A 14,066-nucleotide genomic window follows, 5' to 3' on the forward strand; every position below is an offset into this window, starting at 1 on the left:
CAAGGTTGACTTAGACTTCAATCCTTCCGAGATGGGTAAAATGAGGACCCAGATTGTTGGGGGCAATATGCTGACTCTGTAAACCGCTTAGAGAGGGCAGTAAATCACTGTGAAGTGGTATGTGAGTCTAAGTGCTATTGCTATTGTTAAGTGAATCAGTGCAGTCGTTAAATTAGTAACACGGTTGTTAAGTGAATCTGGTTTCCCCATTGACTTTGCTTTTTAGAAGGTTGCACCAGGTGATCACATGACCCCAGGGCTCTGCAACTGGTCTAAATGTGAGACAGTTGTCAAGCCTCCAAATGTAAATCACACGACCATGGGGATGCTGCAATGGCCGTCAGTGTAAAAAATGATCATAAGTCACTTTTTTCAGTGCTGTTGTAACTTCGAATAGTCACGAAGCAAACTGTTGTAAGTTGGGGACTACCTGTATATATTATTTAAAAAAATATATATGGTGAGTCCTTAAAAATAAGTGAAAAAAATACAATAGCAAAAAATAATTAAAATATATGATATGTCCTTACAACAATACACAGTTGCAATTTTATACATACAATAATTATTTAATTGAAAGATGATGCATACATACATATATAGATGCATAATCTTTGAATTAAATAATATACATGTATTTTATTACATTAGCCATACAAAACTGTATCTGTAGAGCATATTGGATAAATTTAAGATAGTATTATTCTGATAATGAAATGGGAAATTTTCACTATATGGTGCCATGTATGTGGTAACATGTTGTAGCTAAGTATAGATGAATACACACATCTGTTTAATGAAAATACAGATTTGTGTATATGTTTTATCTACATCTTACAATTTACAAAGAGATTTAAGGCAAACAATGATCACAAAACCTTCCCAAACGTTTCCTACCTTGACAATGGTGACATCCACAAATGTGTCAGGAAGAGCTAACCGCGTTAAAGTAAAACTTCCTTCATTTTTCTTCAGAATAAAAGACTTCAAGATCAGTTTAACTGCTGAAATTACCCCCAAATCTCTTCGCTTGCCAAGTTCCGTCTTCTTGGGGATTTACCCAGGAATGGTAGCGAATAAATAACTGAATAATAATCCAAGGCCTCTGCGGGTTTTGAGTGGAGAGAATTTGCTATCTAAGCCTTGAAGCCATTTCGGTTATACTCTGTTTTTTTTCTGGTTGTAGCTGGAAATCTGCTGGAGCCGACCCACTGCTGCAGAATCAGAGTCAGAAGATGCTTCTCCATCTGTTGTCACATCCTGTGCCAAATATTAGAACAGAAGCCTATCGCTGCTGCCTTGACATTGTTAAGGTTAGCATTTGACAAGGCCTGTGGTTTCTTCAGAATCCAGGAGATACTCTTCCTTCCATCCCCCGTCTCTTCCATCTAAATTCCCCCCTTTTTCATTTAATAACCTCACAGGGATTTTAGTCAGGCTGAAAAAGCTCAATCTTTCACTATATAAACTTGAGATTGCCTGATGCGAATTAATTCTGAGGTGGTGGGTTGTTGTTTTTTAAGTTGCTGAGTTTCAAAGAGGAAGGGATATCTGTTTGAATTTTTCATGTTATAAGGTGTTATTTAATGATATCATTGCCTTATGGAAATAAATTAACCGCATGATGTACTTTTTGGTCTTTATCAATTGTCAGGGTTCCCTTTTGTTCTTGCTGTTTTCTTCTCGTTTTCCCCCAGCAACCTTAAAGAAGATTGGCAGGAGGGATCCAGCAGAAAGGTTTTTGCTTATTACAAGTTATTCTGCTTGCAGATCCCTGATTTCTTGCTGTGAGAAACTAGCAGTTTTGCGCTAGGATGTATTAGCAATAGGAAACCAGCAGTATTACGCCCAGTTGTAAGCTTCAAAAGTTTGCAGTTTTAGAGATATGGATATAGGTGTGTGGGTGAGTGAGTGTGTGGATGTGTGAGTGTATTCCAGTCTAAAGGTTGGTGGTTGCTCTATCTAACTGAATAGATTTAAGTATTCTTCATGTGTTGTCAGGTTAATATTTAAACATATTTTATCTTTGTTTTAGGAATGTTTAGGCATTCATAATGCTGTAAAGTCTATTTCTTCAATCAGTTGTGGTGTACATTTTCTGCTTCATCCCAAAGTTCTTTATGAAATATGCACTTTTGGCCTTCAGGATTCCCAGCATGAGGTACATCATTCTGAATATGATACCACTTCCAGAATTAATCTGTAAATTAAAAGAAATTGGTAGATCCAAAGCTTGGTACCTTTGTAAACTTCACCCTGTTTATCTTTTTAATTAATATCTCTCTTGCAACTGGCTGTATATAGATTACAAACCTGCGTTATATTTATTATCTTTGCTACAATTAATGCAACTTGCTTTTGTTTTCAATATGTTTAGGATTGCAACAAGTTTGAGAATTTTCAAAAATATAAAAATAATTTTAAGTAATGCAGAAAATGACAGTGCAATTAGTCATTTGGCAGCACCAGGCTTACTTTGGATTTTTATACAGGATAATTCTCATTTGTTTCCCTTCCTCTCCCTCCCTCTCCCCCCCCCCCTCTCACACACGTCCTAAGATTCAAGTTCAGGTAGTATGTCAAGATCTTTTTCTAATATGATCTGCTTTTTCTATGGGTAATAAGCAAACCAATCTTAAGTTGTGAAGATTTCCTAAATGCTTAGGAATAAGAACACTATTTTTAAAAGTCTTCTTCAGTGCTTTATTGAAAGCATTTTTGACCTGAATCACACTCTCTGCTTGAAGACTGTTCAGTGCTAACAGGCAGTAGATTCTTGACAGTATTTTATCGCTTTCTTGATTTTTTTAAAAAAAGAAAAAGAAAACAAACACAAAAGCTATTTGGTGCAATGTCCCAAGGCAAAGCCTAATTTCCATTTCTGACACCAGCAAATTGGTTTGAACACTCTTTATTGCACTATTGTATCTTCTCTCATTAAAACAGGTGTGCTCAGCTGCCACATTTCTACTGATGTATCTTCTTCAAGGCCGATTGATGATGGCAGCAGAGACTTGGAACAAGTTTATTGAAACCCTCTATCCTGTTATTCCAATTCTTCAGGTAATCTCATCTTCTTGAAAAGTAGTTTATCTTCAGATAAGCTTAATTGCTTTGCTGAAAAAGCAGTACTGACATTACACAATCGGGGAAATATGTAAACATGGCAACCAGAAATAAGAGTGGTTGCCACAAGCTGTGGCTTGTAAGTAAAGCAGAATGAGTAAGTAACATTAGACTTTTTCAATAGGAAGTATCATCTTGAAATTGATGATGTGGCAGTTTTCTAGAGGGATATCTACTGTTCAGAATCATCTTGAATTTTTTTACTGATCATAACGTAAGGGTTTCTTGGAGAAATGGCTTGTGGGATAGAAATGAACAATTTAATATAATCACCCCATCAGGAAACCTCTTGCCTAACTCTTGCCTAAATCTTTTTCAAATAAAATTCCAAACTCACCTTGTTGTGAGAGTTGTTGCATTTTGCTTGTTTCACTTGCCAATATGGTGCTGCCAATCCATAAAGTGAAATCCTTCATCTTTTTGGCCAACGCTTTTGCAATAGAAGAGAATATTGTGTAACTCAAGGTTGAACCGTGGGGTCCTTGGTGCTCTCTGAGCTTGGTTGCGTTCTTGCAGACATTTTATTACCAAACCAGGTAACATCAGTGCACTGATGATGTTACCTAGTTTGGTAATGAAACATCTAAAAAAAACAACCAAGCTCAGAGAGCACCAAGGACCCCACACTTTTGGAATGTTGAGAATATTTATTTATTCATTTATTCATTCATTCATTGATGGGAGACAACTTGTCAATGTCAAAATGGCTACAGTGGCAGACACAATCAGATACCCTGTTTCCCTGAAAATAAGACCTCCCTGGACAATAAGCCCAATTGGGCTTTTGAAGCCATACACTAAAATAAGCCCTCACCTGAAAATAAGCCTCCCTGAAAATTTTGCAACACAGCAGAAGCCACGAGGTGACCATGCTCACTGCATCCTGCACCTCAAAAATAATAATACCTCCCCGAAAATAAGGCCAAGCGCTTATTTTGGGGGTTAAAAGAAAATAAGACCCTGTCTTATTTTCCGAGCAACACAGTACAAAGAACTAACTTAGTCCCCCTTCTATTTTCCCCATCACCACCACTCTCCCTATTAAGACTTCCTTTACTTGGAACCGGAAGTCTAGTAAATGCACAAAGGGAAAGTGAATGAACCTGAGCATTACATATGGAATCCTCGCTATAGATAGCGCTGGTACCTTTTTTGCTGTATTTCTGGTGGGCAGTGATGGTACCAGTGCAACCCGACAAGACAACATTGCTGTGAAAATTGAACCGCGGTTGGCGAGAAGCTGTCTCTCCAAATTGGAACTTCTCCAACAAACAATGAACGTTTGAGAAACAAATGGCAATTGCCTATCAATTGGTCAATTAACTTCCTGTTGCCAATTACGGAGGCAGTTTTCTTGGTAATAAAGCAATGATATCTCTCTTGGAGCATGATATTTACTTATGGTAATTAACTGCCTGTGTTAACTTGTAAGTATTTACTTAGGGTTATGCAAACACAGAAGAACCTCTAGGTAACTGTACGCTCACCTTGAGTGAAACAACAACTGAAAATGAAGGGATTCTCCCAAGAACTACGAGGCTAAGAGCTTCTCTTCGTCTTCTCTTCTCAAAAAAGCCACTGTGAGTAAATTAGCAATCAAATTTCAGCCTGGGAATGGTTATTATTTGTATCCCAGCCTTTGAAGATACAGCCACAAAGAAGAGGGAGTCAAACTATTCTCCAAAGCACTTGAGGGTAGAACAAGAAGCAATGGGTGAAAACTAATCAAGGAGAGAAGCAACTTAGAACTGAGGAGAAATTTCCTGACAGAACAATTCATCAGTGGAACAACTTGCCTCCAGAAGTTGTGATTGCTCCAACACTGGAAGTTTTTAAGAAGGTGTTGGATAACTATTTGTCTGAATAGTATATAGCTTCCTGTCTAGGCAGTGGGTTGGACTAGAAGACCTCCAAGGTCCCTTCCAACTCTGTTATCCTATCCCAGTGGTGGGCAACCTTTTTTTTCAACTGAGCCAAATCTCGCCAAAACCACGATTGAAATTTATTTTGAGAGCCACATTTTTAAAACCGAAAATACATAGGATGGTACACTGTTTTTAGTTTCAATAAACTCTGGCATTTGAAGCACGCAAGTCTTAAAGCTGTCAAGTTACAAGATCCTTGCACCCCTAACCCTTTAGAAAAAAAAAACCCAGGGGTCTTCAAACCTGACAGCTTGAAGACTTGTGGACTTCAACTCCCAGAATTCTGAGAATTGAAGTCCACCAAGGGCATCAATCATATTAGCCCAGGGATCTGCAAAATTGGCTCTTAAGACTGGTGGACTTCAATTCCCAGAATTCTGAGAATTGAAGTCCACCAGTCTTAAAACAGCCAACTTTGCAGACCCCTGTGTTAGCCCAAAGCCTGGTGCTGGGCCTTGCTCCCCCATTGGTGGAGCCCCAAGAAGCGAGGAGGGAGAAAAAGAGACGGAGGCCAAGGAGCTTCCCCCCGCCCCCTCCCAGCAAAAATCTAACCGGGGAGCCGGGCAGTAGCAAATTAGCCAATCATGCGAGGAAAGCGAGGTCTGACCGGGTGGGCAGCGAAACTCCAGGGCTCTCTGTTCTAATTCACTGTGAAAACTGTTGCCTCTGAAGCGTTTGCTCTACTGTTTGAACCTTTAAGCGTCCCTTTCCCTTTTTTCTTTTCAACCCACAATGATTAGGGAGGATCCTGAAGTCGGGCGGGGACGAGAAGCGAGGAGGCAGAAAAAGAAACGGAGCCTCCTCGCTTCTCGTCCCCGCCCGACTTCAGGATCCTCCCTAATCATTGTGGGTTGAAAAGAAAAAAGAGAAAGGGACGCTTAAAGGTTCAAACAGTAGAGCAAACGCTTCAGAGGCAACAGTTTTCACGGGGAATTAGAACAGAGAGCCCTGGAGTTTCGCTGCCCACCCGGTCAGACCTCGCTTTCCTCCCGCCCGACTTCAGGATCCTCCCTAATCATTGTGGGTCGAAAAGAAAAAAGGGAAAGGGGCGCTTGTTTTGAAGTGCCCGAGAGGAGGGAGGGGAGCGGGCGCTTCAAAACAAGCGCCCCTTTCCCTTTTTTCTTTTCGATCCACAATGATTAGGGAGGATAATAATCCGGCACACAGAAGAGCCGCATTAAAATGTGTAAAGAGCCGCTTGTGGCTCGCGAGCCGCAGCTTGCCGACCACTGTCCTATCCTATTCTATACAGTACGCTAATTTTTGTTTAGAATGGAAAAGGCAGATGAGGGCATATCATTTACATGTGCTTGCAGGTGATACAACTTTTTCAGCTGCACGTCAATTTAGCCAATTTGCAAAAAGATAGAAATGGCACAGAGCCCAAGTGACAACCCTCCACTTAGATAAATCATTTTAGAGTAATGTAGCACATTCTGGAGGGGCTGGAAACTCTGCCAATCTTTAGAAGGCTGTAAAATGGCTGAAAGACACTAATTTGAAAAAAGCAGAGGACTGTAGAAATTGATTATGACTGACTGGACTGAAAAAGTAGTGACAACATTGTTTTACTGTTGGGGAAGTGGAGTACAGAAATTATGATACTGATTGAGGTGACAAGGAAATCAACTTGTAAAACATTGGCATTGAAATCTCGTCTACTGTATTTTTATACATCAACATGAGTTGATATTGGACTATTTGATTTTGTGTACTTTTTTGATAGCCTGAAATTATTAACTGGCAGCCAGTGCTGTCTGATGTCATGCATCAAAATTTTTGATCAGATTTAATTCAGCCAACATGGATTTTAACAGGAACAATTTGGCTATGGTCATAAAGATGTTCAAGAAATCAAGTAATATGTATAAAATCAGAGTGATCCAAAACAACAACAACAACGTGGTATGAGATTTAGATTTTTGTGCACCTATTTCTTCAGTATAGGTTTAGGAACCTTCTAAGGAAATACTTTGTTTCCCTCCAGAGTTCGTTCTGTGGCACTCAAACAGCTAATGTTTCACCTTGTGGAAGAAGAAGAGTCCCATCTGAAGCGTCCACTGTTGCATGGCAGCATTCTCTCAAGTATTTCTAACATCCTTATTGTGGAAAAGCCTATTGAACTCAAGCTGGATGACACAAGAGAATCTGTTTTTAAGGTGAACGGAGAAAACTTTGCACAAGGTTGATCACCAGAGGGATCTCCTAAGCAAGGGAATGCAGCACAGGTGGTACTATTGAAGTATAAAAGCAGGGGTGGCGAACAAGTTCGACAAAAAGAGCCAAAATTTTAAACTGTGAGAGTCAGAGAGCCACACCACGGGCTCCCTTTCGGCGCTAAACCCGGAAGTACGGTCTTGCCCCGCCCCTGGCGACGCGATGACGCTTGCCTGCGCTCCACCAGCTCAGCTGGGAACGGAGACGTTTCCTCAGCGGAGCGGAGCGCCTGAAAGGGACGCAGGCTCAGCCTGCCAGGCTGCCACCACTCCACTGAAGACATTGCTGAGCAGAGAAACGTCTCCGTTCCCAGCCGAGCTGGTGGAGCGCAGGCAAGCGTCGTCGCGTCGTCAGGGGCGGGGCAAGACCGTACTTCCGGGTTTAGCGCCGAAAGGGAGCGCGCGATCCGGGTTTAGCGCCGAAAGGGACAAAATCCAAACTTGGCAAAGAGCCACAGTATACAAAATAATGATAAGAGGCAAAGAGCCGCATTCATTTTGGCCGGGAGCCGCATGCGGCTCGAGAGCCGCGTGTTCGCCACCCCTGTATAAAAGGCACTGAAAGAAGGGACTAATGAACATTTTTCACACTACCATTCTAGCATCTCCATGGTCATATGATTAAAGTTCAGAATCTTGGCAACTAACTCATATTTATGATGGTTGCAGTCCCCCAGAGTCATGTGATCAGCTTTTGCGACCTTCTGACAAGCGAAGTCAATGGAGAAGCCAAATTCACTTAAGAGCTGTGCCGTTAACTTAATAACTGCAGTGGTTCACTTAACAACTGAGGCAAGAAAGGTCGTAAAATGGGACAAAACTCACCTAACAAATATCTCAGCAATAGAATTGAATTGAATTTGAATTTATTGAATTTATAGACCGCCCCCTCTCCCCGAAGGGACTCGGGGCGGTGTACAGACGACAAGATAAAAACCATATACAAAATAAATAATCTTAAATACCCCTAAAATCAGATTAAATGTTAGGCTGTACAGTGATAAAAATTAAAAAACAACCTAAAAACCTACCCCTAAAAATTTAAAGTACAGGCTAGAAAGATTAAAACTACGGTTAGGCCAGGCCAGCTAAGTTGAACAGGTGGCTCTTAAGTTTCTTGCGGAAGGAGCGGAGATCGGTGGTCATTCTGATGTCGGGGGGGAGGTCATTCCAGAGGGTCGGGCCCATCACAGAGAAGGCCCTACCACTCGGCGTCGCCCGCTGGCACTGCCTAGTGGACGGCACCCGGAGGAGTCCCTCTCTGTGAGAGCGAATCGGCCGCAGGGATGTATGGGGTAGGATGCGATCCCGCAGATACCTAGGTCCTGTGCCATGGAGCGCTTTAAAGATGATAGTCAACACCTTGAAACGCACCCGAAAAGCCACAGGTAGCCAGTGCAGCCCGCGCAGAGGTGTTACATGGGAGTACCTAGTACCTCCCATAATTGCCCGCGCAGCCGCATTCTGGACCAGCTGCAGCCTTCGGGTGCATCTCAAGGGAAGCCCCATGTAGAGAGCATTGCAATAGTCCAGTCGGGACGTCACTAGCGCATGGGTGACTGTGTGAAGGGCGTCCCGGTCCAGTAGGGGACGCAACTGGCGCACCAGGCGAACCTGGTGGAATAGAAATTTTGGGCTCAATGGCGGTCATAAATCAAGGACTACCTGTATAAAGCAATTATCTCATATTCTATTAGAGATGATACAGTCACACAACGGGAAACCCTAGAAACTCCCCAATTCTCCAGAAACCCCTGAAAATGAAATTGGGAAGATTATAAAGCAGCACAAACGAATCAGTTTGTGAGATATGTGCCTCAAAAATGGATATTTGGGCTTTAAAACTCAGAGGCAATAATATTTTTAGCTTGATCTTGGGAGTATTCAGTTGTTTGATCTGTTGTGAGAGAAAATTGAAGCCCAAGGTCGTGTTATGTATATTGCTGTTCCTTCTTGGTGACATTAGACTTGAGATGGCTTTTTCCCAAATAGGTGAACAGATAAATAAGAGGATATATTTCTTTTGCTTTTAGGCTGAGACAGTTGAAAAATTGTACAATATCTTTATATCGGACACCGTTGATTTGACTTTGAGGAAGTCAGCAGCTGAGCAATTAGTCATAATCATGCAAGGTAAAATTCTTCAAAATACAATTTACCATTGAGACATGGAGTTGTTCCAACATGGGGAAAGTCATGACATGATGGGTAATTCAGGTGATTATTTTTCTCTTGTAATAAAATATGAATCCCCTTAGCCACTTTTTATCTATTGTGTATGTTCTTGCTGTTTATATGCCAATAATTCACTTTCTTTAAAACTTGTATAAAAGGAGTAATATGAGAAAGGGTTGAGCCTGCTGGCTACAAAGATGAATAGCAACATTTCACTCTGCAACATTTTGTGGCAGATTTCATACATATTTCTAGTTCCTCTTTCAATTCTCCCAGAGCTGGTTCAAAATACCCGTATCCAGAAGGTAGTCAGAATCATAGCAAAAATACTAAAAAGCTGGGGGGGGGGGGAATCCTATACCAGCAATTCCCACTATCCCCTCTCTACCTCAAAATGGACCAAGGATTTGTAACTGAAGAGTACATTCAATGCATTATTGTTGGCAGAGCAGGGGAGCGAGGTGATAATTAAAAAGCTATAGTGGCAGGAATTAAGATGGGAATATTTGAAAGATTGACAGGGAATTTAAATTGATCACAAATCAGGGCTTTGATTCACTATTTAAATGTAGTTTAATGATTGCAGGAAGGAGATACAAGTACTTATCCATACCTAGTTTATCTAATACCTAGTGCCTATTTAAAGATAAAGCAGTTCTGAATCGATCTGAATCCAGTGTTATATGTTGTTGTAAAGTATGTATATGGAAAGTTATTTTTTTTCTTCCAGATTCTAAATTGCATCCAATTATCAAAAATATGGGGGCAGTGGACAGAATTCTTGCTTGCTTTACTAAGTGTGTTGCTCAAGATGGCAAGGTAAATCTACTTCAATTTTTCTTCCAGAAGGACCATCCCAAGCCTCCAAATATTATATGTTCAGTCAAATAATTTTAGATAGGAATTAAATATTTTCTATTTGGAATATGAGGAGTATTATCTCAAGATGGTGACTAAACATGTGGAGTGCAATGAAAGGCAACTTCAGTGTCTAATTCTTTGACTCTATTATCACTTCTCAGCTTATAAAAAAAGCTAAATAAATCCTCATACAGAAATTTGCCTTTTAAATAAGCAAAGGAAGAAAGGAGCTAATATGGAACCCCAGACTCATGTGTCTTCTTCTTCCCTCTCCTCTTTCTATTTGATTAGGAAGCAGGATAGTTTGTTATAATTTAACTGATCTCCAAGTTTAAAAAGTCATAAATGGCTATATCACAAATGGCTAAAGACCATTCCAGATTGTTACCTTATTTAGGAATTGATTCATTAAAAAATGCTAGGATTTCATTTCTTTTTCTAAAATACCACATATACGAGGTCCATTTTCCTCATAGAAAGAGATATATATATATTTATGTGGTGGTTCCTTCAGGCTGATTCTCAATTCATTGTGGCTCAAGGACTGCAGGAGTAGCCAAATTAGCCCCATCACTTATTAAATATTGAATAAAGTGTTTAGTTTTTTTCTTCATGATTTAAATTATGCCAAAACCAATCAAGCCCAGCTTCAGAGATCTTGGAACGATATTACTTGTATATCTAAAAATGGTTTGTTCAGTTTCATGATTACAATACAATTTGCCCAGCAGAAACTAATTTTGTAAATAAATTTAGAAGGGCTTTAATTAAAACATTAATAGAAACCCTCATTTAATTTAATTATATTTATCTATGAATTGGGGTGAAATATTAAAAGTCCTTGCAAATTTTAATCTATATTTGATAGTTTGTGCCATAAAAGCAAACAAAGAGGCTTGCTTCAATAATGTGTCACAGATTATTTCTATTGCCTTCCTGTCTTTGGAATTAAATATTAAAATATGAGCTTTTTTATGAGAAGTATATTCTCTGGATTTGTGAATAATGGACTAAAATAACGTACTGAAAGACATTACTGTAAACTTCCAAGGAATGTTGATTTCAGAGAAGTTTCAGAATGCTTATTCAGTAGGATGATACTACAGATTTTGCTTAACAAACCATAATTTCTTTTGTTTGATAGATCATGAATTGTATGATGTTGCCATGTCTTGCACTTTTGCGGAAACTTCTCTCTGCTGATCCAGTCAAACGTCTGTCATTGGCTTACCAGCCTTCTGTCTTGCTTGTGTTATTTAGAGGTAACATCATAAAAGCAAAATAAAAAAGTGTAAAAAGCATTTGTTTTTATACCTTTGAACTGAGCAATTAAATATCAGGAGTGATATTTTTCCAAGTATTTTGTTTCCAAAAAGCTGGATAGATTTGCATTTCCTAGCCTGCAGATTTAGGAGCAAAATTAATATTTCCCATATATCTTGATAGATCATAAGAGAAAATACTTAATTTTGTTGTTGTTTGAAAATTTGAGATTTAGAGTCCTGAAAGCCTTTATGCTGTTAGAAGAAAAACATGTAAATGTCTCTTCTGTTTTCAGTTGCCTTGATATTCCAAGATTATGGTGCTATCACGAGTGAAACTTCAGTATTACTTTGTCTACTACTTTTTGATGAAGCAGCAAGGAAAGAGATGTGGTAGGGTAATTTGTAGTGATTGGTTCTGTGCTACTTCATTACTCCTGCAAGCAAACTACCCCTTTTAGTGCCAGCTACAATATATGTTAATTATAGACAACATTTATGCTTGTATATCATATACATTCTCTCCCTCCCTCCCTCTCCCCCTCACTCTCCCCCCTTCTCTCTTTTGCTTGTATTTATCAGATAGTAGAATATAAAACAGTGGCTGATCGTCTCCTTGTCTTTCACTATAGCGCTAAATTTTAAATTATATAGATGCAAACATAATAGTAACATGGTGACCTGCTGACATCTTCAAATAATCAAAACCCTATCATTGCTAGAAATATAATCAGACCTACTTTTCTGCTCACATTAGAGGAAATGTTTCAGGACCTTTTACCCAAAAAAATCCATCTGCTGCAAGGTGACTAATTAAGATGTGCTAAGGTAATAAATGCAGAACAGAAAGATGTAGCAGATGTTTCCATCCCATGTTAATTGCTGATGGATTAATAAAAATTTTGTACTAGAAACTCTTGCCACAAAGGTGTTGTTAAGGGTAATGTCTATATTTTTAGTAATGCCGTTATTGCAAAATACATTCGGATAACATTGAAATAATAACTCTTCAAATGAAGAGTCGATCCAGATATTCAAACTTGCATTCTCTTTCCAGTCCTAAGAATCATATTTAAATCTTTTAATTAAAATAAATTGTAGTTCTCTTTATAACCGGAAAATTGACCACTTTATTTTAGATAATCCTGCTGGTGTTATTGTTTCAAATGCCTTTGGCAGAAATCACTTTATGTTCTATTTCAAAGTGGTCTATTTTATTAGCATCTTGTTCTTTCAGTTCGATACCCCCTCCCCCAAGTTGTTTTTGAAGAGGCACCTATACATTTTATACAAGATGTGAAATATTTTAAAAGATTTAAAAACAGGATTTTTTTAAAAAAAATATTTGTTTACTTAAATATTTTGTCAGATGTGCATATTCTAGCTTACTGCTTACAAACGCTTCTGCTTTGGGCTGTTGTGTGGAAAGGGGTTTTGTAAGTGAAGAAGCAGGAGGGCACCCAATGGCAATGAGTGGCAATCTATCTGGTCTTTCATGACCAGACAGCCATATTGTGATTCTTTACGTTTTTCTTCTATCCTGCCTCCTGCTTCCCTGGTTTATATTGCTGATATTGTAAGGGCTGCAGCTGATGAGATGGAAACCAGAATTTCCTGGGCTAGAAAGCATCCTTATTTCAGTGTTTATCAGCTGCCTCTCAAGATCGTCAAAGAGTAGCTACATAGCTGTCAAATGAGAATGGTAGGAGGGAAGAAACCCCGAGAGTTTTAGTTTGGGAGACCCCTATCTTTAAAAAGGCCTTTGATACTTTGTCCGGGAGATGGCAAATCCTCTTTGTGCATCAGGCTTCATTCTCGTCTGGAATGAGAAGTCATGTCAAAGAATCGTCTGCTTCTAATTTAGCCAATTCCTGAATAAGAAGAGAGCTAAGGACTTGGATTTGGTACTGAGCCCCAGTGTGAAAGCTGACAGACATAAAGCTGAAATGCAGATTTCCTTCACTACACTTTGAGCATTGCCCTGTGTAGATATGACAGTGCTTAGCTAAACGTATATGACATTTAATGCATGTCCTGATTAACACCTAGTGTCTTATTTGGTTTTGTTTGAATTCATGTGTTCGTTTTATGCAGGGCTGATACTGTTTCCTGTGATCCTTCTACCATTTCACACTTCACCTTGCCTGTTGCCGTTGTAAGGAGGTAAAGAGTTATTATTCATATTAAGAGTTACCCATGCAGAAATACTGGTTTTTGCACTGTGAGGGAAATATTTTAAATAAATAAATAAAAATCTAGAAAGACTTTCACAGATGTTTGAAGAACCTTGACATGAAATACAACACTTATTTGTTTTTGTTATTTCATTTGTGGTTCTAGTTAAAGTATGAAAACCATTTGGTGTAGCCCATGATGACTTTCCCATTACAATTAATTGACTGATTGATTAATTTGCTTATTTATTTATTTTCACATTTGTGGTCCACCCATCTTCCTCAAAGTGGGATTCTGGTCAGTGCACAATAAAACATTAAAATATA

The 14,066-nt window shown here is 39.2% G+C and overlaps 1 protein-coding gene across 2 annotated transcripts in view; it reads left to right on the forward strand.

Moving 5' to 3' along the window:
* RTTN (rotatin) overlaps positions 1-14,066 on the forward strand; it is a 102,356-nt gene that overhangs the window by 21,238 nt on the left and 67,052 nt on the right. For both annotated transcript variants that reach the window (XM_081950951.1, XM_081950950.1), the window contains exons 14-23: positions 1,187-1,313; positions 2,036-2,161; positions 2,947-3,063; positions 4,570-4,706; positions 7,039-7,210; positions 9,301-9,400; positions 10,173-10,261; positions 11,448-11,565; positions 11,862-11,958; positions 13,660-13,728. In XM_081950951.1, coding sequence (XP_081807077.1) covers positions 1,187-1,313; positions 2,036-2,161; positions 2,947-3,063; positions 4,570-4,706; positions 7,039-7,210; positions 9,301-9,400; positions 10,173-10,261; positions 11,448-11,565; positions 11,862-11,958; positions 13,660-13,728 — 1,152 coding nt within the window. The remainder of the gene's footprint in view (positions 1-1,186; positions 1,314-2,035; positions 2,162-2,946; positions 3,064-4,569; positions 4,707-7,038; positions 7,211-9,300; positions 9,401-10,172; positions 10,262-11,447; positions 11,566-11,861; positions 11,959-13,659; positions 13,729-14,066) is intronic.

Source organism: Natrix helvetica (assembly GCF_964273705.1).
Source record: "Natrix helvetica genome assembly, chromosome: 4".
NCBI classification, from domain to species: domain Eukaryota; kingdom Metazoa; phylum Chordata; class Lepidosauria; order Squamata; family Natricidae; genus Natrix; species Natrix helvetica.